This window comes from Cryptotermes secundus, unplaced genomic scaffold (genome assembly GCF_002891405.2).
Source record: "Cryptotermes secundus unplaced genomic scaffold, Csec_1.0 scaffold124, whole genome shotgun sequence".
NCBI classification, from domain to species: Eukaryota; Metazoa; Arthropoda; class Insecta; order Blattodea; family Kalotermitidae; genus Cryptotermes; species Cryptotermes secundus.
This window is the reverse complement of record NW_019735462.1, coordinates 169,058-193,075: the sequence shown is the minus strand read 5'-3', so window position 1 is coordinate 193,075 and position 24,018 is coordinate 169,058. Positions and strand designations below refer to the sequence as shown.

Here is a 24,018-nt window from a genome sequence, read left to right as displayed (position 1 = left end):
GTAGTAGTAGTAGTAGTAGTAGTAGTGTGTGGTGGCACCCGCACCTCCACAGGCATCAGTGAATTGTGCCCAAGTACATAAGAACGTTGGACAGCACTGCTATAAAACATATGAAGTTGAAAACATAACTGATCTCTGAATTAATGAATATGGAGCAGAGAATTCTGTTTTCTCCACAGCATCCAGACTGGCTCTGGTACTCACCCAGCTTCCTACCCATTACCAGGGACTCCTTCTGTGGGGTGTGATGTCATGCTGACCACTCACTTGCATCCAGTCCCGAGGTTAAGAATGGCTGGAGCTATATCTGCACTTCCTTATATGTCTTCATGACAGGGTACTTAATTAGGTGCTAGGGCAACTTTACATTTATCTTTCATTAATAAACTACAACTCTTCATTGACAGGCTAGTAGTGTTTTCACCTCACAAATTCTCAAAATCATCATGCACTGTTGTAGACAGGGAGTTAAAAAATTATGAAGACAGAATGGTCTCCAATGGCATAATATTCACACTAAGTTTCATAAAAATTGATCATTTAAGATTTCTTTAAAATATGTTACCATTGACTTTTTCATACCAAATGTATGATCAAATCAAGCATGTTGCCTAATGCTTCTGACTTGTATTCAGGAGCCCAATTCAAATCTCAGCTGGGACACTGACTACCCTGATCAAGGATTTTTGTGGTCTTTCTCAGTCTCTCCAGGCAAATGCCAAGACTGTTCTTCGATTAACACTTTCCTCCATGCCCTATCCAGTTATTTATTAACTTTCATACTATGTATGCTATAGTATGAGTTAACGACATTGTCTTTAATCAAACCATAAAAGTATATCCACAGCCAAAGTCATCTGGTAACATAAGTAAGTAATTGGGAAGTAATTTAACTCCATCCTCTAGTTTTGTAATGGAAAAGTCTACATTAATTCCTCAAAATGGTAAAATGTTTTTTAAATTACAAAGCGATTCATAAGTTCAAAAATCCAGAAAATAACAGAAAATTTTAAAATACAGATTACAGTGCATGAAATGCATTTTCTTAGTTTGGTGGCAGAATTTGGGAGCTGGAATAGCGCAGATGGTATAGCTACTGCCATGGGCTGGATGACTGAAAGGTTGAAGTTTGAGTCCCGGTAGAATCAAGAATTTTCTGTTATCCATGTTGTCCAAAAAGGCTCTGGGACCCACCCAGCCCTAGCCTCTAACCAATGGGTCAGTCAGCTCTTTCCCTGGGGGTAAAGCAGCCAGGGTGTGAAGCTGACCACTCACCTCCAAAACAATGCCAAGGTTAAGAAAGTGTGGATCTGTATATCCACTCCCCTATGCATCTTCAGGGCACAGTGCTTAATTAGTTAAGCACAGGGACAACTTTCCCTTTAGTAGCAGAATTTATAATCCATAATCAAGGCAAATATTAGTCAGACAGAACAAAAAGAAATGGGGAGACAAAAGAACTTAATAATATAACATGCCATTTCTTCAGCTGGGTACTGTTGCTTTCCTTCTCGGTGTCACAATACAAAGTAGTTAATGCATTAAAAAAGGAATAATACTCACATGAGGAAACTGCAATTTTTCCCATGTAATTAAAAAATTAGGGATGAGAATTCAAATCATACACAAAAGCCTTACTGCAATACCTGCATGCCACTTCAACAACCATGGATACTGCACATACTGGCAAGAATATGAAATAAACTGTGTATTGTTGGCTATTTTCTGTGAGGTCTGTGATAGAAAGGGCAGAAAAGTTATATTTTTACATACAACAGATAAACAAACTGAATATACCTGAATTAATTCTTTAATGTCTTGCAGCATGCCCTCAACATCATGATATGTGTCTGCTAGTTTGTTCATAGAATCCACAAGATTCTGAATGGTATTTGGCTTGGCACTAAGAGCTGCACATCTGTCAACTAACTCCTGCAAAGGAAAGTGTGGTCTTAACAATACATTTACAGCCGCTAAAGAGAACGTTAAGACCAAAAGAGGTACCAGTATGCAAAATTGCATTTTTAAACTCAGTATACTTTAACAATTCCTGGAATCATGGTTTAGTTTATGGGATTACCTGTGGCAGCCTGTTTGGCTCTGAGTAAATATTTAGATGATCAAGCTGAAGGGAGGTCATAAATGTTACCAATTCCTGGTCCTTCTCATCTATCATACCACCAACTCTCCGCAGCAGCTTGGCTTTCTCTTCACTGCAACATAAATGTTAATACCATCATGAAAAGAACAATAAACCTGTGAGATCTGAAGTTCTGACAGCAAGAGCTATGAGGATTCCTGTCTTCTGGGATGTGATAGACTGTTATTCTCATAGAAGTTTATAGACATTTCAAAAGAGCATGTTACCTCCATCTTCCTCTGAAATACTGATGAACTTCCACCAGAATACATGGTGTCACATCAAACACAGTAATCTATAACAAAATTATGTAGGATCGACATATAATCCACCAAGTATTAAACTAAAGCTGTTCCTGTGCTTAATTAATTAAGTACCAGACTACAAAGACATATGAGGGTGTGAATGTACGGCTCCACCATTCTTGACCTTGGCAATAGGTGTTCAGTGGTCACCATAATGTTCCAACTGCTTTACTCCCCCGCCAAGGAAAGAGCCCCTAGTACCCACTGGATAGGAGGCTGGGTAGGCCCCAAAGCTGGTCTGGACACTGCAGATAAGACAGAAATCTCTTGCCCCTGCAAGGAACTGAATGCAAGCCATCCAGCTCATAGGTAAAACTGTGCTAAATGGAAGAGTTACAAAGAAATTACAGAAAGCACAAAATTAAAGGAAAACTTTACCATTTACTCTGAGATATACTAAAGATATGGGAACATCCAGACAAGAAAAATAATTCATTTAGAAATGACATTTAGAAATGTTTCAATATATGAAGCAGAAACATGGGAATGGATAGCTGAAGACATTAGTATACTTTATAGCATAAGATCTTTATGTGGTACAAAAATAAATGTTTGGGTGTATTTAAAAACAGAACAATGGAAGATTGATTAATAAATCAGAAAATAAGATGGCATGGGCACATTTTAAAAACATACAAAGAAAGAATCCAAAAGAAAATTCTGACGATGGAAATAACGAGAAAATGCTCAAGATCTGGATGGGCCCAACAGATTAGGAAAGATGTCAGAAGGAAGAACATGGGACAAAACTGAAGAGAAGGAACGTTAGAGAGACAAGAAATGGTTGGAGGGGCTTGGTTGTTGGACAACTAACATATAAGTTGAAATGTCAAAGCAAGAAGGCAGAGAACACCAAAATATAGTATTAATTTTTCACGTGAATTGCACGTTCGGTTCATTAACTGAAGATTTTTAAATTGAGGATATAGGTTTTGCGGTTCTCACACCAGTGGTTATGAAGAGTACTATCGTCTGGAATATAACACCATGTATTCTGTTGAAAGTCAACTGAAGTATCAGAGGAACACACAGCTCCATCTTCAGGGTCAAAGAATAAGCCGTGCAAGATACTAGCGAGAAAACTTGCTCTGTTTGCCACCTGCTTTCATGCTGGTATCTTGTTTAGCTTGATCTCTGACACTGAAGATGGAGGCAATATGCTCCTCTGACACACTGGTATACTTACAATGAACTGCACAGTGTTATGTCCTAGAATATAGTATCTTTGTAAACCGAGGAGTTTGTGTACATCTTTACTAGAAAAAAATCTCACCTATAGAGTGAAGAAGCTTCATGTGCCTTCATAGGAACTAGACGAGCAAAAATGTCTGGACCTGACACCTCTGGATCATTCACATTGAAAGGAATCCCTTTCACTAAAGACGCTCCTTTTACATCAGGAAGTGAGTCTTTATCTGGCACCTCTTCATGGTAGATAAACTCATTTTCATTTTTTGCTGCCTTCTTCTTTCCTTCCACAACATCCATTGTGAAGGTAAGTGATTCATTTATAGCCTGAAGGAAAGGCACAAAATGAGAGAATCAATATAAACCAAAGTTACGAAGAGTTCTCTTGCTGCATATCTCCTATTAAAAAACTTCCTTACCCTGAAATCAGCCAAGTGAGGGGTCAAGATGAAGCAGGAAACTTCAGAACGTGTGAAATGATAATGTGCTGCCTAGTCAGGACTGTTGCACACCTGAGGAGACAGTGATGGATGTGTATGGGGCAATGGTAGGATGGTATTTAGCAGGGGGCAGGGAAAAACTCAGGAAAAATACCTGTTCATGTCATTTCATCCACCATGAATCTAATATGAAGTCACCTGGGATTAAATCTGGGCTTCCATATTGAGACGACAGAGTCTAACCCAGTGTTCCGCACCGGTGTGCCGTGGCACACTGGTGTGCTGTCACAAGGTGAAAGGTGTGACGCAAACTTTTACCTATTGTAAGAAATTAACTGTTGAATTTTATTCGTTTTATTTTATCCCAATTACCGTGTTTCATATGCTTGTATTTTATTCTCAGCCACTGCACTGATTAAATAAGATGATGCTTGTTTATTCTTTATTACATGCTATGATTTTTTATGTACAGTAATGTTGTATTCTAAGAAATTAAATGTAAATTATTTAATCACAGTTGTTGTTAAATCATAGTTTTCATTATTGATTTATTTTTATTTTTCTCGCATCTATGCAGCTTCTTTGATATGTTTGCTGCATGTTCTGTGTACATGCTTTTCCCTAAAACTGCAGGGATTAGCATGGGTTTTCCTGTCTTTTATAACGCTGTTTTGGTATTTGTCCGTGTTTGTTAGAAATTAGAGCTTCTTCAACTTTATGACTTTCTTCCTGTAACGATGCACCCACCGATTGTTGGACTTCATTTAAAATTATAAATATTTAAAAAATAAGTCGGTATAGTGTCACTTCTTCCATTTGAAGAGTAGAGATCCCGCGTTTTACAACTGTTTCAGTTCTATCACAGCCGTGCTCTGAAGTAGTTCGCAAATTTTGGGTGCTAGTTAGAGAATTACAGATGGGTCGTTTGAGATGTCCCCGACTGTATGGCCACTTGCTGACGGCAATAAAGTGGTGATGGACACAATTAAAGAACATTTAGAAATGCTGCAGCAGAAATTCAGTAAGTATTTTGGAGAGAGTGTACAAGATTTTGACTGGGTTCATGATCCATTTGTTGTGAATTCAGAACATCTTCTGATTAATATGCAAGAGGAACTCGCAAATTTAAAAGCAGACAGAACATTGAAACTAAAACTTCTCGAAGTGCCTTTGGATACATGATGGTTGGCAATAAGGAGTGGATACCCGGCTATCTCCAAGATGGAAGTTAATGTGTTATTGCCATTTTCAACTACATATTTGTGCGAACTGGGCTTCTCGACATTAACTGAAATTAAGACATCAAAGAGGGAGCGGCTCAAATACATCGATGAAGAAATGAGACTTGCGCTGTCAACGATTCCACCACGGATCAGTCACCAGTGTGCAGCTACGCAGGCGCAAGTATCACACTGAAGGTATGAGTAGAATTATTGTATTTACTTTAATAGTAATTGAAGTGTATTTTCTACACTCTACAGTGAATTGCAGTTCATTAATTGTTAATAAACGCACGAGTCAATTTCTGTTTAATGATAATAAAATAAAAATATAATAATATTATAGTAAGAAGTTGATCACGTTACATATTTATATTAATTGTCTGATATAATGCGTTTTTGAGGGGAATAACATTTTGGTGTGCCGTGTTGAGTCACGAATACTTCGCCGTGAGTAGAAAAAGGTTGCAGAACACTGGTCTAACCCACCTTAGCTATGGCAAAGTATCCTATTATCACCTGTATTTTTCATTCTCTGACAGCTAAAAGTAATATTTCATTAATTACTGTCCAGATACAAAAATGTTTCAAACAAAAGTTGCATGTCTTAATGGGATTATATTTTATGTCATGTACTAATTTCTTCTACAATCAGCAAATTTGAGAAATATAACTGCATAATTTTAACTCCATATATAGTGAGCATCAAACTGGATGAATATATATACACAATGAAATCCACCTAACAGCTTACAATGTTGCAGTCAGAAAAACATGACCTCACTATTACACATCTATTTTCACATACCTTGTGCAAGTAACAAATAAAAACTGTGATACATATAAATTACAGAACATCTCACTTTAGTTATAAATAAGGCTGATTTTCAGGTACCTCAATGTTATCCATTCCTTTTGACAATTTCATTGCCTCTTCCAGTTTCTCTGATGCTGCCTGATAATATGCCACCCTCTCACCCATTTTCTGTTGTTCTTCTGCCTGCTGTCCTTGGTACAGAAGTGACACGCATGAGTGATATGCTATTTTGAACTTCACATACCTCTTCCACTTCTGTCAAACATAATGAAGAGAACACAGTAATTAATTTTAAAGCATAAAATACAAAGCATATATCAATATAATTTCAAAAGTAAAGTGAACATATTATGTTCTACCCAGTAAAGGTAAACATAAAATTATCCCTGTACTTATATGTATAATTAAGCATTATGCCATGAAGGGATACTGAGCAGTGGAGGTATAGCTCCAGCATTCCTATCCATGGCACTAGATGAAGGTGAGTGGTCAGCTTCATGCCCCTGCAGTTTTACCCCAGAGGTCAGATCCCTGGTATTCACTGGATAGGATGCTGTGTGGGCCCCAGAGACAGTCTACACAGTATGGAGAAGAGAAAAATCTCTTGTCCCTGCTGGGACTCAAACCCCAGTCATCCAGCCCATAGCCTAGTCACTATACCAACTGATCTATCCCAGCATTAAAAAAAAACTCCATGGCCTGTAGTCCGCAAGCAAACTATACCGACCTAGCAACTGCCTCATGTCAGTGAAGTTAGCGCCAACTTTTGTGGACAGAGGGTCAGCGCAACGCAGCGCAACAGATCCTCACGCCTGTTAATCTCAGTTTCCTAGACTGGAGCAGCAATTTCCTTGAAACAGCCCCTCAATTATCCTCATGAGGTGGAGTGGACCCCATTCCAGACCCACTACTTCTCAGAAAATCTGGTAGTGCCAGGAATGGAACCCGGGACCTCTGGATCTGTAGCCAGGAACTCTGACCACTAGACCACAGAGGCGGTCCCCAGCATCACACATAATTTATGAAAGTGACACATACAGTAATACACTAGTCAATCACACCAAGAGATTCAGTCTCTTTTGTCACTAGTAATCACTTACTCTACACACACAGTATGCACATCTACACAGTGATCAGCATCAACACTGCAACTCACACAACATGGTATTTAGCAGAACACATACTCTGCCTGAAAGAACAATACATATCTTTATGACAAAAGTCTCTCAGTTCATAAAACCAAAGGTCAAAGTGTCAACGTTCAAGATGATGCACACATTACAAGGTTCATTTACTCACCAAGATACATTTGCAGCAACTATACGCTGACTGTAAAATATGGTACTTGTAAACTCAGCACACAACTGTGGCATGCATTCGAATTAGCTATGCCTACAGATCCATACAAAGGTATTCATATTTTCAGGTTCCATAAGTGGCTCTACTGATAATCCTGAACAATCACTCTGTGCATACTGGGCAGGTTGTGTAGTAATAATGTTATAGATTTATATTTGAAAGGTACTTGGCTCAAATCCATTTAAGGATTTTTGTGGTTTCCTTTAGTTTCTCCAGACAAATGTCCCAATAATACCTTGAAGTATTCCACAACAAGCAAGTAACTGGTCTTAAACATGGAGAGCGTAAAAGGTCTGAGTATAAACCTCATAAGCTGCTACATCATTCTATGTTTAATGAAAAGACGGTGCTAGGAAGTGGGCAAAGACAGCACAAGTCAACTGGAAAGCAAAGCCCTCTGATGGCAGAGATCATCAAACTTAGTAGCTGGGTCTACCTGCTATGTTCATTCTCACACCTGCATTTCCTTTGCAGAATTACACATCTTTGAAAAACAATCTTCTTCTTCACTTCTCAGCAAATCTCACAAATTCACCACAGTAAGGTAAAAAGGTAAAGTTGTTCCTGTGCTCAATGAATTAAGCACTATGCCATGAAGATGTATGGGGGAATGGATGCACAGATCCACATTTTCTTGGCCTCAGCACTAGCTGGAGGAGAGTGGTCAGCTTCATGCCCCTGCCGCTTCACCCCTGGGGAAAAAGTCCCCGGTACCCACTGCATAGGAGGTTGGGTGGACCCCAGAGCCGGTCTGGAAAATTTGGAGAAGAGAAAATTCTTGACCCTACTGGGACTCAAATTCTGACCCCTCAGTTGTCCAGCCCATTGCCAGTTGATATACCAGCTACACTACTACAGCTCCTCACAAATTCACCATTTCCAAAGGAGTTCACAATGTGAGATAACTCTTGATACAGCTATTCAGAAATGCTCTTTCAACTGCAGATATGTTGTAATATCAACAAACATGGGAATAGAGTTATGAATGGCAAACAGGTAAAGATTTGGAAGGAGGACGCTGTGATACACTTCAAGGTACAATCCAAAATTTTGTCTTCAGAAACTTTAGAAAATCAGGAACCTGTCACAACTTAACATGAGGGACAAGGCAGGAAATTTTAAAGTTACTTGGGTCACTTGTCAATATACAAATACCATCCTGTCTGTATGTAATTTAAATTTATATTCAGCATTCTTGACTTTTTCACTCACCTAAAATAAATATTCAGAAGTAAGTTTTCTGGTCAAACATGTGCATTCAGTCCTCAGAACATTATCAAGTTTGTTGGAGACAATTATTAAATTTTATCTTTGGTAGCCAAGTATATTGCCTCACCTGATAATACACAATACTGGTTCTTTGAAAATGTAATGCTATTATACAAAACTGAGATAAGTTAGAGAATTCTGTGCTATGATAATTAATTGTATAACTCCTATTTTTGTGCTACTATATGAGAACTTACCTTATAAATCTTGGTGCCTAAAGTTTCAGGGAGTGAACAATCTTCACTGCCACCTTGGTCTAGTGTGTTGAGTGCCAGATTATAGTAATCTACAATCTGAACAGCAACCTTGGCTGGAAGAAAATAACAAACTTTAATGGCGATTCAAAGAGAATCAAAATAATTAATGTAGTTCTAGAGGTTTATGACAATAGCCTTGCACGCACACACGCACGCACGCGCACACACACACACACACACACACAAAACTTCCTTTGGACGTTCTTCAGTGTCTGGTTAAAATATAAATACACTAGACCTAGTATTAAGAACTGGCTGTACGTAATGCAACATTAACATTTAAAAGTGAAACTCACCAATGATTGTTGCCTTCCTGTTATCCATCATGCTTTTCTCCAAAATGCACTCTTGTGCTTGAGCCAAACTAAGATGATACATAAACTGCATAACATCTGGGGCTAAATCAACACCTGCAGGCTGTGGAAATGTGTCTTTCAAGTGCTGGAAGAAGAGAAAAGATGCAGGCATAAATATTAAATAATTCGTATTTAAACACTCTGGAGAAAACCTATGATTTAGTTAGGAGGGAAGTACTGTACGATATTCTCATAGAGTACCCATGAAACTAGTTAGGCTAATTAAAATGTGTTTGAATGAAACATAAAGTAATGTCTATATAGGAAAGCATTTGTCTGATAATTTCCCTATCCTGAATGGTCTAAAACAAGGAGATGCTTTATTGCCACTGCTTCAACTCTACTTTAGAATATGCTATTAACAAAGTCCAGGAAAACCAGGTGGGACTAAAATGAAATTGGACACATCAGCTGTTGGTCTATGCTGATGACGTGAATTCTGCTGGGTATTAATATAAATACCATAAAGACACATACAGACTTTAATTGACGCTAGTAAGGAGAAGTAAACAGAGAAAACTAAGTATGTGTTACCGTCTCATCACCAGAATGCAGAGGAAAATCATGACATAAAGAGAGCTAACAAATGTTCTGAAGATGTGGCACAGTTCAGATATTTGGGAAGGATAACAAACCAAAACCTGATTCAGGAGGAAATTAAAATGAGAATGAATGCAGGCAATGCTTCCTACCATTCGGTCCAGAACCTTGTCTTCTCATCTGTTGTCTAAAACATAAAAATAAGAATACACAAAACTACAATTTGGCCTGTGGTTCTGAATGGGTGNGAGGAAATTAAAATGAGAATGAATGCAGGCAATGCTTCCTACCATTTGGTCCAGAACCTTTTGTCTTCTCATCTGTTGTCTAAAAACATTAAAATAAGAATATACAAAACTACAATTTGGCCTGTGGTTCTGAATGGGTCTGAAACTTCGTCTCTGACGTTAAGGAAGGAACATAGACTGAGAACACACATTGTACACATTGTACAGAGTGTTCAGGAGAATATTTGGACTGAAGAGAGATGAAGTGACAAGAGGTTAGAGAAAACTACATACATAATAAGGAGCTTCATAACTTGTACACTTCACCAAGTATAATTAGAATGATCAAGTCAAGGAAAATGAGATGGGAAGGGCATGTAGCATGAATGGGAGAAGAGGAATGCATATAGAAAATTGGTGGGAAAGCCAGCAGGAAGGAGACCAATGGCATGACCAAGGCGTAGGTGGATGGACAATATTAAAATGGATCTTAGACAATAGGATGGTATGGATTGGATTGATGTGGCTCAGGATATGGACCAGTGGAGGGCTCTTGTGAACACGGTAATGAACCTTTGGGTTCCATAAAATGCTGGGAAGCTCTGGAGTGGCTGTGCAATTGGTGTCTTCTCAAGACAGGCTCAGCTCCATGAATGAGTGAGTGAGTCAGTCAGTGAAGATGAAAACACAGACTGAGGAACTAGATTGTGAGCTTCTAAGTTGTGACATCATGTGGACATGTTGTTGCTGTAATCCCAAAGACCACAACGTAAACTTTCACCACTCTATAAGACTTGTAGCTTAGAGACTGAGGGTGTTTGAAAGAAAGTGACAAGAACAGTATATGACATAACAGAGACCAAGGAACAGAGTAGTAGAAACCATGACACAACTCATGTGTGGTATTCTTAATGTATCAGTCAACACAACAATTCTATAATAAACTAATCACTACTACAGTATTAGTATTTATTTACTGTGTGCGGCTACATGTTTTGACTCTGTTGGGTCATCATGAGGAAATCATTATATGAATATATCACTCATTATTGGGTTGTTTACTGATATGGAACCGAATCAGTGATTTATAAATAAATTTTTCGTTCAGTTTGCATATAATTTCAACTGTTAAATTTATATTATAAAAATGTAATTTTGTTAAAAATAGGCTCATGTGGTTGGTAGCTTTCCACCAAGGAGGCCTGGGTTCAATTTCAGTGCTGTTCATATGGGATTTATAGTGGACACAGTGACAAATTTCCTCTCAGTACTTCAATTTTCTCTGCCAGTTATTATTAGGGCCAAGATTTTTTTAAAATGCATATGTGCATATGCGAATGCATATTTTGAGGGTTTTTGGTTGTTATTGCATATTCTAAATGTAAGAGCATATTTCTGCATCTGTGTTTGAAATTAAGGATAATTTCAATATTCTCTAACAAAATCGGTTTTTCCTATGTTTTGGACATCCCTTGCCAGCTGCTATTCTCAACTCTCTGAATAACAGCATTTTTACCACTTACAATGCAAGTAGGCAGCTTAGCTATTTGGAAAGGGAGGGTGTAGGATTTTCCTGCATTCCTTTGACCATAACAGCAGACAGTAGCATAAGAGGGTTGGTCTTGAGAGAAGTTTCTTCAGTTAATGCGTTAATTTTTTCTTTAACAGACTGCATCAAAAAAGTGTTTATGTACTGAAAATGCCTAAAGAAAAGTGCAGCCGTAGATATTTACAAAATCGGTGGGTGTCGGGTAACAGTGACTATTCAACAGATGGTGTCATCGTGTACTGTCAATGATTCTTTGCTACTATTATGGCCATCTGAAATTGAGAATAATTGTTTAAGGTGCTTGTATTACTCACAGATGGAGCTTCCTACATGTTGAAAGCAGCAAAGGCCTTACAAGTATTTTATCCAAATCTTATATATGTAACCTGTTTAGCACACGGATTACACCATATGGCAGGAAAAATACATGGACAGTTTCCAGCTGTTAACAATTTCATTGCAATTGGGAAAAAACTGTTTCTGAAAGCACCAGCTTCGTGTCCAGCTCTACAAAGATTGCCTAACTCAGGTTCCTCTGCCACGTGAACCTGTCCTAACTAGGTGGGGGACATGGTTATCCGCAGTTTCATTTTATCAGGAGAATTTCAATCAAGTAAAAGAAATGGTTACAAAACTTGAAGATGAGTATGCATGTGTCTGTGAATCAAAAGTGGTGTTTTGAGGTGATACTGTTTATCAAGATGTGAATTTTATCCATGCACATTTTTCTACAGTTTCAAAAGCCACTGAGAGCTTAGAGTCTTGTGGTGCACTCCTTCACAACTCACTTGAACTCGTTCAGAAAGCAACTTGTTCACTGACTTCTGCTCCAGGCGAAATTGGAGAGAAGATTAAATGCAAGTTAGAAATGGTGTTGAATTCGAACCCAGGACTAAAAAAGATTCAGTCAGTTAGTCAGTACTTGAGTGGAATTAGGGTATCTTAGCCACATGAATGTTCCGAACCTTCAGCGCCAGTGTATAAATACTGTCCAATCACGTCAGTTGATGTAGAAAGCTCATTATCAGCCTAAAAACTCATTTTGACAGACAACAGATGCAGTCTGTCTCCAGAAAACACTGAAAGACTTCTAGTTGCCTATTGTAATGCTACTTTCTGCAGCGAATGATACATGTAAATAGGCGAGTCTGAATAAAGTGACCTGTTTCTTAAGTGCATATTGTTTTATTTTGGTGCATATTTTCCCACTTCTTAGCACATATTTTAAGTGTCTTTAGTGCATAAAGATCTGGGCCCTAGTTATTATTCTACCAATGTTATATTCACTCCTCTGTCATATGAGGCTGGTACAATAGGACAACTAGTGGCATAAGTACAAAAAGGCTGTCTCACTCCCACACGAATAAATTAAATAATGAAAATAAAGGAGCCGAGAAAATTACTTAATGATGATGGTCAAAGTCATATAAATACCTAGGGAAAGAGAAAAGAAGATATGAGACAGAAATTCTAGAGAAAAAAGAATTGTAAGGTGGTACAAACATTGTTTCTTCAAGGAAGAGGGTTGTGAAATGGTGACAATTTGGGACAAACCCTCAAGGTGGTAATAAGACATACCGTTAGAAGAGAGGGACAAGTGGGAGAGTTGCTGCTTATTATTGCCACAGAATCTGTATATAGGACTCTGAATAATCCTGGAAGATCCCTCTCAAGCTTCAGAACAATAGAAACATGATGTCACACAAGACGCTTCATCAATTATGATCAATTTTTAGTGAATGCATCCTGTTGTGTATTATATATTTCTTTGTTGTAATCCATCTTTTCATCAGATTGGACACATACACATAAATGGAGGCGCATGGCAAATAGAAATCAAAATTAAATAAGAACGTACAATATAGCAATGGACCTCCGAGCACCATAACATCTGTGCATACAGCATGTCCGCATAAGCACCATATTATTACGATTGCAGCTACCTACTTTGAAATATAATTATATGTACAATTCTTAACTGTATTTTAATTATGTAACTAGTTAATTTTAAGACGTTTACTTTCATTGTAATTTTATTTTATTGTATACTATTTGAAAAATCTAATACTATATCATGTAATTAGGACACAATTCGATAGCTAAAGAAATTTTTAAGTGTATTTACCTGATGATGGTTTCTTGAAAGCTGAAACATGTAGTAAAGTACTACTTGAAACTACAAACATATATTTTTAATTGTTGTGTTGTGATGACTTTCAATAAAGAAATCATGATCAAAATTCAGAGTTTTACAATAAAATCAATGGATTTGTACAGATATTTTGTACACTGCACTTTGTCCAACAATAGCACTGAAGTTATTAAAATCGATCAATTACAAATACTAAAACTATATGCATGTGCATGTGTGTGAGAATATGATTATCTCATGGTTATAAGGGAGAATTATTTTCCAACTTAGTCTTTTCATCCAAATTTAATCCTAATTCAAGTCTTTTCACTTCTGTAGTGAAGAGGAATCATACTCCCACTTCAAAATTCAACAAAGATTCTGATGGAAAAAAGACATCTTACAGATATACATATTAAATATAAACTGATGAACTTGAAACTGATTAAACTTCCTGTCTTGTTTAGATATATGCAATGGTTATAATGACACCAACATTTCTTCATAAAAATAATAACCAACATAAAAGAATACCTGAAACGCCCAAGCAGCACACTGGAAATGTGTACAGGAAAGTTTCATGCCATCTGCAGTTACTCTGCTGTCTGAAGCACCCAGCTGTGAATGCAATGCTCCAATATTGTAGAGGATAGACACCATTTCAAAACGTATGTCTGCCACAGTACATGCCATATTCGCATAAGTGTCACGCCTGTGAAATTACAATAACTTATTTGTATTGTACAGCTGCAGAAATTCCTTCTGACTGCAAATCGCATCATGCTGCTCATGTAACATATATAATATTACTACTAAATATATAATCATATAAAGCAAACTAAAGCAACTTTGCTGATAACTGCATAAAGTACTAGTAAATAAATAAAATATAATTAAACTGTATCTAACAATGATAAGTGTAGTAAGAGGGAACTAAGAATGTGTGAGCATCTGTGAATAATACTGGAACAAGCACATTTTGTCTGATGTAGATGAACAACAGCAAAAGCATGATCAGTTGACTAGTTCTGAAAATCAGTTACAATACTACAAAATTCTGAATATGTAAACTGGAGGTCTGTGGACTACTGCCATTCCATAACTTAATTTATGAAGCTCCACAAATTCTAGTAAGCACTCTATATATATTTTACATCATATAGAAAAATTAATATTCCATGGTCAGAGACTTTTTCAATTTTCCATTTCCTTCTCACACCTACATGGTTTGTGTTTACATTTCTCCATTATTGCATCTTCCTTCTCTCATTTGAGGCACTTATTGCTGTGACCAGAGAAGTATCAAAGAAGAGGACAGAGAACTTTGAGGCTGTCACAAATGAGGGGGTGGGGGGGAGTACAGAGATTTTTTAAAGATGGCTATATCAGACAATTTAAATTAGTTCATACTGCATACATTTCAACAGTAAAAGCTGAAGGGTGATTATGATGATTACAGTGATTTTAATATTACAAGTAAGTGTTAATTACTGTATAATAAATAAACATGTTTAGTCACATATGGGGGTACGGGTGGAGCTGCATTACAAATACCAGATTTTTGGAAGATGCCTATATCAGAAGACTTAAATTATTTCATATACCCTCTTGAAATAAATTTTAATTGTGAACAATGAATAAGGGTGGTCATTATGATTACGATAACTTTAATACTACATGAAGGTATTAATTATTAAAAAATAAATGCACATGTATAGACACATTAGTAACAATTAAATTTGTTAACTATAATTTTTACTGTACAATGTAAGACAGGTGAACCCACTACTGTTTAATCATCTGGGAAAGAACCACTGCCCTGAGGAACTGAAGAAAAAAAATTCCCATGACTCAGATTCAAATATAGGACCTTCCACATATGAAGAAAATGCTCACTGCCACACTGCAACCCATCACAGTTGGTTTACAAATTAGATATTCATTCATTCATTCATTCATCAATGGGTCTACAGCCCTTTGTTGGACCTTGGCCTCTTCTTCAGTTTTGTAATCTTTTTTACACAGTCGGTAGGACTACTTGGATGGGGGATCGGCCCATCGCAAATCCGCTACCTACACACAGGACAACAGAAACACAAAATAAACACACACACAGACATCTGTACCTTGAGAGGGATCTGAACCCACGATCCCAGCATTCGAGTGCAAGAATACATTTCATGCCTAACGTAGGCTGCACACCGGCATGTATCAAGACATGTAACAGTCAAGACACGATATCTGCGGCATGACGCAAAGAAAGGAGAAAAGTTGGAACAAATGAGATCATGAAAACCGCCACACACCAGTCTGAGTCATGATGCTGATGTCAGCTTCATTCTGACAAATTATGAATGAAGCAAGACTGCATCTTCTGTCTCATGTCTTCATGCTTGTCTTGATGCAGGTGGTGTGTGGTCACCCTTACACTGCGCAGCTACCATGATCAGCACAAATTAGTCATAATTACAGTAATTTTGGCTATAACATACTATAAATATTGTCTCATAGGATACTGAAAGAAAAATTACCACGTAAAAGGAACTGCAGCAGCTCCATCCTTGCCCATTGGAAATCTGCTCTGCAAGAAATGAAGCTGACAATAGTAACGCTTCAGTGCTGAGCACCCTGTAACGTCACGCACTGCACATGTAGCTGCCACACGTAAACCCTCAAGAGTGTGAATTTCATTGGAATACATTTCTGGATCTTCATGATAAGCATCTCGAATATACTGTAACACATAATTTTCCACGTTGATTACATAATGTACATTTCTCTTACAGTTAATTATAATCATACAAGTCAATACTTTCCATTATTGTAATACTGATGCAGTACTTTTAAAATCTTACAATCTTTCCACATCATGACTGGCATATTAGAATGATCTGTATGGGCCAGTACTGCTTAGTATAACTGAAGTGTGACAACTGTTGGATGCAGTTGGAGTCTGTACACAAACAGATGGATCAAGGAATTGAGACAATGAAAGGGTCAAGAAGGAAGAAGGCGAGTGACATTAATAAAATTCTGCAGTTTTCAAACATAACCTAACCAATTTGACTTGGTTTATCCTGGTCCAGCACACTAGCAATATTATAATAGGTTATCAACTCCACCCAGTGTGATTGATAATTTTTTTTTTTTCATTTTTCAAGATTAAGAAGGAAAAAACATTTATCAATCACACTGGACAGAGTTGATAACATTTTATATTAACCTAACCAAACTTAACCTACAGTTTCATGTCACCTAACTCTCTTTTTCAACTCTGCCTATGCAGATAATGGTACAGGTCTGTATAAACTAACTGAAGATAACCCAGCTTCACCCAATCACATAAAATCATGCCTAACTTAAACTAACCTAGCCAGGCTGTTTGTTTCTTGTTTCTTAGCTTACTGAACGCTTTCTCAAACTCATAAGTTACATACAAGTATCATTGAACTGAAGGTTGACCTGGAATGACAGGCATTTTCCAGGAGACACTATGGAAAACCATAAAATATCTGTCAGGACAGCAAGTCTTTATACGAAGGAATGAAGCCGGGACTGTCCAAACATGAAGCAAGTGTAATATCCACTCAACCACTATGTTTGGTAATCTACACTAAAAAGAGAACTTGGCTGTGACTGCAAACTGACCTGGAAGAGAAAGGTGAAGAATCTGTACCATAACTGCACTTTAAACAGGCTTAAACTTGAAAGCCAAATATTACATTTAAGCATCCCGTTGCACTGAGGCATGATCCTTATTATCAAAGTATCTGTCAATAATGCGACAATTTAAAAGACATCAGGAATATGTTTCACACTAAAAATGTATTTCAATACTTTCTGATGGTGTTAAAATCATTACATGTCAATAGGACATTAAAAGCATATTCTATACATTAAAAGTGATTATCCAATTTTCTAAAATGTCTTTAGTCACATATTCCTTCCAGTTTATGACATGTTTCGGCCATATGGGCCATCATCAGTTAATTTCTTTTCTTTTGGGGAGACCACTGCACTGTATACTTATTAACTGTGCTTCCATGCATGTCAATATTTTGTTTCTACCTCACGATCAGAGTTCTGTCTTTGCGCTCTATTGCGGCTGTCATACTGCAATGTATAATGTGTATTAGTATAACTAGCACAAACACTTCCATGATTTTTTATCATGTTATCATATAACAAATGTTGTGATTCTGTACTTATGTTTTTGTGTCGTATGTATCACTAGTGCAGTCTACCTGTGTACTAAACATAGTGTATCTGTTCTTTCTTATATATCTTTCTAGGTAGCGTGTTTAATGCTATCTATCGTAAAGTTCATGTACTGTCTGAAATATTGGGTTGTGTGTTTCGATGTTATTGGAATTGACTTAAAGGTTAAAAGTTTTAGTAACAAAATAATTTTGATAAGATCATGTTTCCCTACATCTCAGAAAACATTCTGAAATTCTGTTTAAACACTGTAGTTAGGAACCTTGATGGTCACAGGCATTCCATTTACAAACGAAAACTGCAGCAGAATGAAAAATTTAACAAACTTACTATTAAAGAAGTAAATGTGCTGATGTCAAGAAAATGTGGATCTATACATCCACTCATCCATACGCCTTCATGGCAGGGTGCTTAATTAGTTAAACACAGGTAAAATTGCACCTTATAAAAATAAAAAGATTAAGCTGGGCTGGACATACTATGTATGGAAAACAGCAGGACAGCCAAAAAGGTGTCTGATAACCAGACCTGAAGGGACTAGGGAGACTGGAAGACCGAAAGTGAGATGGGAGATGGTGTGATCCAGGATATAAGGGCCCTGGAAATGAAGAATTCTAGGAACGTGGCTATGAATAGAGAATTCTGTCTGAAGCTTCAGAAGGCCAGGATTCACTTTTACATTAACTCCGGGCACTGCTCTAAGAAATTTACAAACGTGCAATTTGTCTGGTGGAACATACATACTTAAACAGTGGTTTAGTTACCTGTTTCAATTTCGGCCCAAAGGATGTACTTTCTGGACTCACTTTCATGTCAAAGCTTAGCATCGGCAACCTAGGTACCGCTTCCATTATTCTGTTAATTGAAATTCCACTCGAAGACGACCAAAATTGTAAAACACAATTACTTATTCAGTGCTGCGGTCGACATAATTCAGCGCATTCTGTCATAGAGTTTGCCGCTTTATCACACGATAGCGCAACGAGCTGGTTTCTATTTTGCATTGCATTGTTGGTAATCTCGGTGATGACGGTGATGACATTTCATTTGTTCGTGACGTGTCGGTAAATTTCAGACGTGGAAGCGGTAGAGATAGAAGTAGGTTAGCTGTTGGGTGTCGTTTTTCTTGTTTATCTGGTGTGCTAGAGTGTGTGTGTGGTTTGTTGCTGAGCGATAAAAGTTAAGCAGTGCTTGTTCCTGTGGTATAGGGTGAAGCAAATTATTGTAAAATGGTAATAATATGTTAAGCATATTTGCTGTTTTTGGAGATATTCACATAATTATTTCTTGGACATGCCAAAATTCGTCTTCGGAATTATAATTTTCTTGAATTTTCAGCCCGCAGCACCAAGTTCAACATCTGTGGGTGCTGGAAGCAGATCCCCTACCAAAGCTGTAGCTCCAAGAGCAGCGAGTGGTGGTACTGTTAGACAGAGGTGAGAAGTAACAAAATTATTTTACTGAGAAGAGAAAAGAGAAACATCCACCAGAAATGCCATAAGGCCATACGAATTAAAATGTTGAAGATTAGCAGTCTGTCTTGGGAAATTGATCAGTATAAGCTTGGCACTTCATACTATACAGTATAGGATTTTTTAGAGCTGTTGGTAGTTATTCTGATGACCAAGAAAATCTCTGCTTGTGTCAAAGAATGATGCCTTTTGTGGCAATTCATAATGTACCATCTATCCATCCCCACCCAAGCTGGAAGGCCATCCCTTGTTGGATCTCCACAATTCGAGGATGTGCTCTGTCATGGTTAGAGGAGATCTGCTCAGATTTGTTGTTATAGTCCCATAAAATAATGCAGATATCCTGCAGAGATTGTACTCTTGTAAACCATACCTTTGTACTTGGAAGGGTGACACTTCTGAGAGGGTTGACATGATGGACCCTCATAAATATTTAATGAAATATGTATTATTATTTTCCCCCTTCAAAGCATTCACATATCCACTTAAAATTTCTGTCATTACATAACCCTTTGGGAGGCAAGGATGTGCATAAAGCACAGAAAGAAAACTATCTTTGCAAGATGATGTTGCTGGTATAGCAGTAAGGCAGACTAAGGCAGATCATGATATAGTGCATGTCTGAATGAGTTGGAAGACTGTATGTAAATACACACTGGAAAAAATTATTATTGGTAGCGCAGCCATCACTCACTCACTCAAGAATAGCTGAGCTATTCTTGAGAAACTGCCAATTGTGCAGCTACACTCAAGAATTTCCCAGCATTTTATTTAACCCGAAGATTCATTGCCATGTTCACAAGAGCCCACCACTGGTCCCTATTCTGGGCCAGGTCAATCCATCTCATCGTATCTCTCTAAGATCCATTTTAATATTGTCCACCCACTTACGTCTTGATCTTCCCAGTGGTCTCTTTCCTTCTGGCTTTCCTACCGATCACCAATATCCATTCCTCTTCAAGCCCTGCCCATCTCATCCTTAATTTGATCATTCTAATTATACTTGGAGAAGAGTACAAGTATAATTAGAATGATAGCCATGAATAATTAGACCACACATTTGAATATATGTAGAGAGATGAATCCTGTGTATCAAACATTAACCAGGGTTTTGATCAGTTGCATTTCTTTTTGTATATTGTTGATTCTGAATACCATATATCACGTTTATCAGATGTCTGGATGTGTTCTTTCTTACATGTAGCTTAAATTACACTTACCTGTGTATAAAAAGAAATGTCAAAAGTGATATTTTATGGAAGTGATGCCTTAAAATATGCCATGGCCACTTCCCTATATATAAAACCTCTGCCACTAAGAAAGGAATTTTAAACAAAATAAATTCACTTTTAACTTAACCATACTTCAGATGAGAGAGGCCTACTAGCTCAGTTGGTGTAATGCCTAGGCTGCAGACTAGTTTAATAAGGTATTGGGGTTCCATTCCTGCCAGAGGTAAATTATTTTCCTCTTCTGCACAGCACTCAGACAAACATTGGGATCCACCCAATCTATCTTACCATAATCTAATTCCAAGGTTAAGAATGCATGGAGCTATACCTTTGCTCCCTATATGTTGTCTTGGAATGAAAATTAATTAAGAACAGGAGAGTTTTTACTTTATTTAACTTTATAGGAAAGCAACACCATCAACTGCAGCAGCCAGGAACCGAACCACTGGAGCAGGGAGTGGTGGCATGTGGAGGTTCTATACTGATGATTCTCCTGGCATTAAAGTGTAAGTATACTATCAGGTGAGATATGTTTACTAAATATGATATCTAAGCAATGTTGTTGCTTGGTTTTCTTGAGTATATAGGTTACAGTTTAATGTTTTCATAAGATTTTAGTAATGTAAGCTTAAAAATCTTATTGTTGTGCTGGTTATAGTCTGATTTGGTGGTGCTATATGCACTGCACTTTCTTTAAATATTGAAAATTTCTTCCTGAATCAAAATTTCATTGCTGTGTTTCGAACACTGGCTGCCACCCACTGCACAAGAACCCTAGGTCAAAGTTTGGATAAGCTAATATTTAGCTATTTCAGAATTACTAAACATGCATAGTTTGTATGCCCATAATATAAAAATAGCCCTTTTGGTCAGAAAAAACAGGTGCTAGCTACAAAAGTTTGGGTGCGAGTAAGTGCTGCCCCCTTATAACACTCCAAACATGCTAGGAGATACAGATCTACCTCTCTGCCTGTAATGCACCCCTGAAACAAAAACAAAACAGTTCCAAAAAATAAAACCTTGTACAGTTAATGTCTAAAACATTTGGCCTATTTTATATAAATCACATGACAATACTTTCATCCTTGTACAGAGTTGCATAATATTTAACAGTGTTTCTTGACTAGTGTTCCATGACAACAGTGTATCAGCATATGAGTCTGTGCCACAACATTTTTAATTTGAATGCATTTTTGCCAGTTTCACACAGCATGTGTAGTAGCAGTGAATCTTCTCCTTCCCTGTTCTGTCATCAGCTGTAGTGTGGTTCTTTGTGTCACTGTTGCTGCCTCAATATTTTTCACATTTCGTTACAGGCTACAGATTTACAGAATCCATACTTTTAATCTTATCTTAACAGGCTGTAATGTGTACTACAAAAAGTATTACTAAAAAGGGACAGTGAAATATGAAAGACAATATGAATATTGTTTCTGGTGTGATTTGGTATGCTGTTAGATGTAAAAGTATGTTCTAATGTGCCATCATATGGAAAAGGCTGAAAAATGCTTAATCCATAACATTAAGAGTAACATGTCGTATTTAAATTCCAGGGGTCCAGTTCCTGTTCTGGTGATGTCACTGCTGTTTATTGCTTCCGTCTTCATGCTGCACATCTGGGGAAAATACACTCGTTCATAAGTCATAAATCATTCCAACATGGGACATTAATATTTGTTTAAGTAATTAAATGTTATATAATAAAATCTATTTACCTTGTGATTCTCATTTATTCTTCTGAATTTTATACTGAAATGAGTGCATGCATGTGTGAGAGAGAGAAAGCGAGAGAAACTGAATACTCCAGAGACAGTTCTGATTCTTTTATATTGCCCTCATCATCAGGTTTTTATATACACATAGATAAAAGGATAACACATAAATATACATTTAAGTACAAAAATATTTCTCCAAGTAGTTCAACACTACATTAATGTGCTTCTATAAGTGTTTTAAAAATATTATTGTAAAAATTATAAAGTTAGTTACACTGGACTACTGAGACCATAATTCCAAGCTTTTCATTAAAACATTTTATAAAGTGTGTCTCGTTCACTACCATCCTATAAAAGTCTTACATTTGCATGAAGGTTGCATAGGGATACAGTGACAAGGGGCATCAATATAGTTCCTAATTTAGTTTTTTAAATGATATAGAATTTTAATTAAATATTTAAAAGTTTGATAAACTCTAATTTTTAAATCCCCTGTAACCTTCAAAGTTATATAACATAATTATATTCATTAACGATTTTGAACAGGAAAAATAATTATTTTAAATCCTTATATGAGGTGACAACTTGCAGGAAAGGTACATGGTAAATATTCTTTACATTATTTAAACATATGCAGTTGGATAACAGTGTTGCACATTTAAGAGTGATTAAAATATCTCAAAATATCAGTTTTCTTGGAATACAGAAGATAATTTTATGGTGACATAGATTAGTACTTTGGAGTAAAAGAAATGGTTCTATATGCTATGTATCATATTTCTTCAAAGCATGATACATGATGAATGCAAATGACTGAGCCATTTCCTACCCCATTTCAAATTACCATATCAGTTCCAACATGTTTCTGAAGTTGCTAGGTTAATGGAACAATGTCTTCCTGTAAGTTCATGGTCACTTAGCTGCTCAAGCAATTTCATACTTTAGTAGAACCTGAGATTCATCACATTGTTTAAAGAACTGACACTGGGCCCTATCCTAAGCCTGCATAATTCAGTAAGTCCAGGTCTCCCAAGTGGTCACTATCCAGCCAACATTTTGTATGCATGTTCCCCATACCAACTTGTTCACTTCATCCTTCATTTAATTAACCTAATTAAACCTAATTAAACTTTAGGTGAATAATGCAAATTATGAAGCATCTCAAGTCATTTTTTCCAGTCTTCTACATCATGTCTTGATGTACTGCTACACCATGTTTCGGCGATCACACTGACTTTAATGTTCAGCTGACAGGTTCAAAATCTTGGCCCAGTGACTGGCAAAACTGACTGGTTTTTATGGTTCCTCCATGGAGCATCTACAGAAGTATCTTAAGATAAGCACTGACTCCTTCCATATCCTTCCCAATTCACTGTTCTTTACTGTCCTGTATACAACCTATGCCAGATTACATGGTGTAACATCCCAGAAGATAGTAAAAAAAGTAAATTAAAGCTATCCCTGTAACAGCCCGTGAAGGCCCATAGGGTTGTGAGACATTGAGGCTCCCACATTATCTAGACAATCAGCTCAAAGATGGCGGTAAGGCTGTCAGCCTTATGTGCCAGCCGCGCTTTACTCCC

The 24,018-nt window shown here is 37.1% G+C and overlaps 2 protein-coding genes across 3 annotated transcripts in view; one reads left to right on the top strand and one right to left on the bottom strand.

Moving 5' to 3' along the window:
- LOC111869281 (tyrosine-protein phosphatase non-receptor type 23) overlaps window positions 1–18,962 on the bottom strand; it is a 40,145-nt gene extending 21,183 nt beyond the window's left edge. For both annotated transcript variants that reach the window (XM_023860676.2, XM_023860677.2), the window contains exons 1-9: window positions 18,781–18,962; window positions 16,330–16,532; window positions 14,333–14,510; window positions 9,292–9,436; window positions 8,936–9,048; window positions 6,189–6,365; window positions 3,719–3,960; window positions 2,081–2,213; window positions 1,798–1,932 (exon numbers count right to left, since the gene is read on the bottom strand). In XM_023860676.2, coding sequence (XP_023716444.1) covers window positions 1,798–1,932; window positions 2,081–2,213; window positions 3,719–3,960; window positions 6,189–6,365; window positions 8,936–9,048; window positions 9,292–9,436; window positions 14,333–14,510; window positions 16,330–16,532; window positions 18,781–18,867 — 1,413 coding nt within the window. In that variant the 5' untranslated portion in view covers window positions 18,868–18,962. The remainder of the gene's footprint in view (window positions 1–1,797; window positions 1,933–2,080; window positions 2,214–3,718; window positions 3,961–6,188; window positions 6,366–8,935; window positions 9,049–9,291; window positions 9,437–14,332; window positions 14,511–16,329; window positions 16,533–18,780) is intronic.
- Window positions 18,963–19,052: 90 nt separating this feature from the next.
- Window positions 19,053–22,448, top strand: LOC111869298 (protein transport protein Sec61 subunit beta). Its single transcript, XM_023860700.2, has 4 exons — window positions 19,053–19,248; window positions 19,355–19,452; window positions 21,125–21,226; window positions 22,274–22,448. Exons 1-4 carry the CDS (start codon window positions 19,246–19,248, stop codon window positions 22,359–22,361), a joined length of 291 nt encoding a protein of 96 aa, XP_023716468.1. The 5' UTR covers window positions 19,053–19,245; the 3' UTR covers window positions 22,362–22,448.
- Window positions 22,449–24,018: the final 1,570 nt, after the last annotated feature.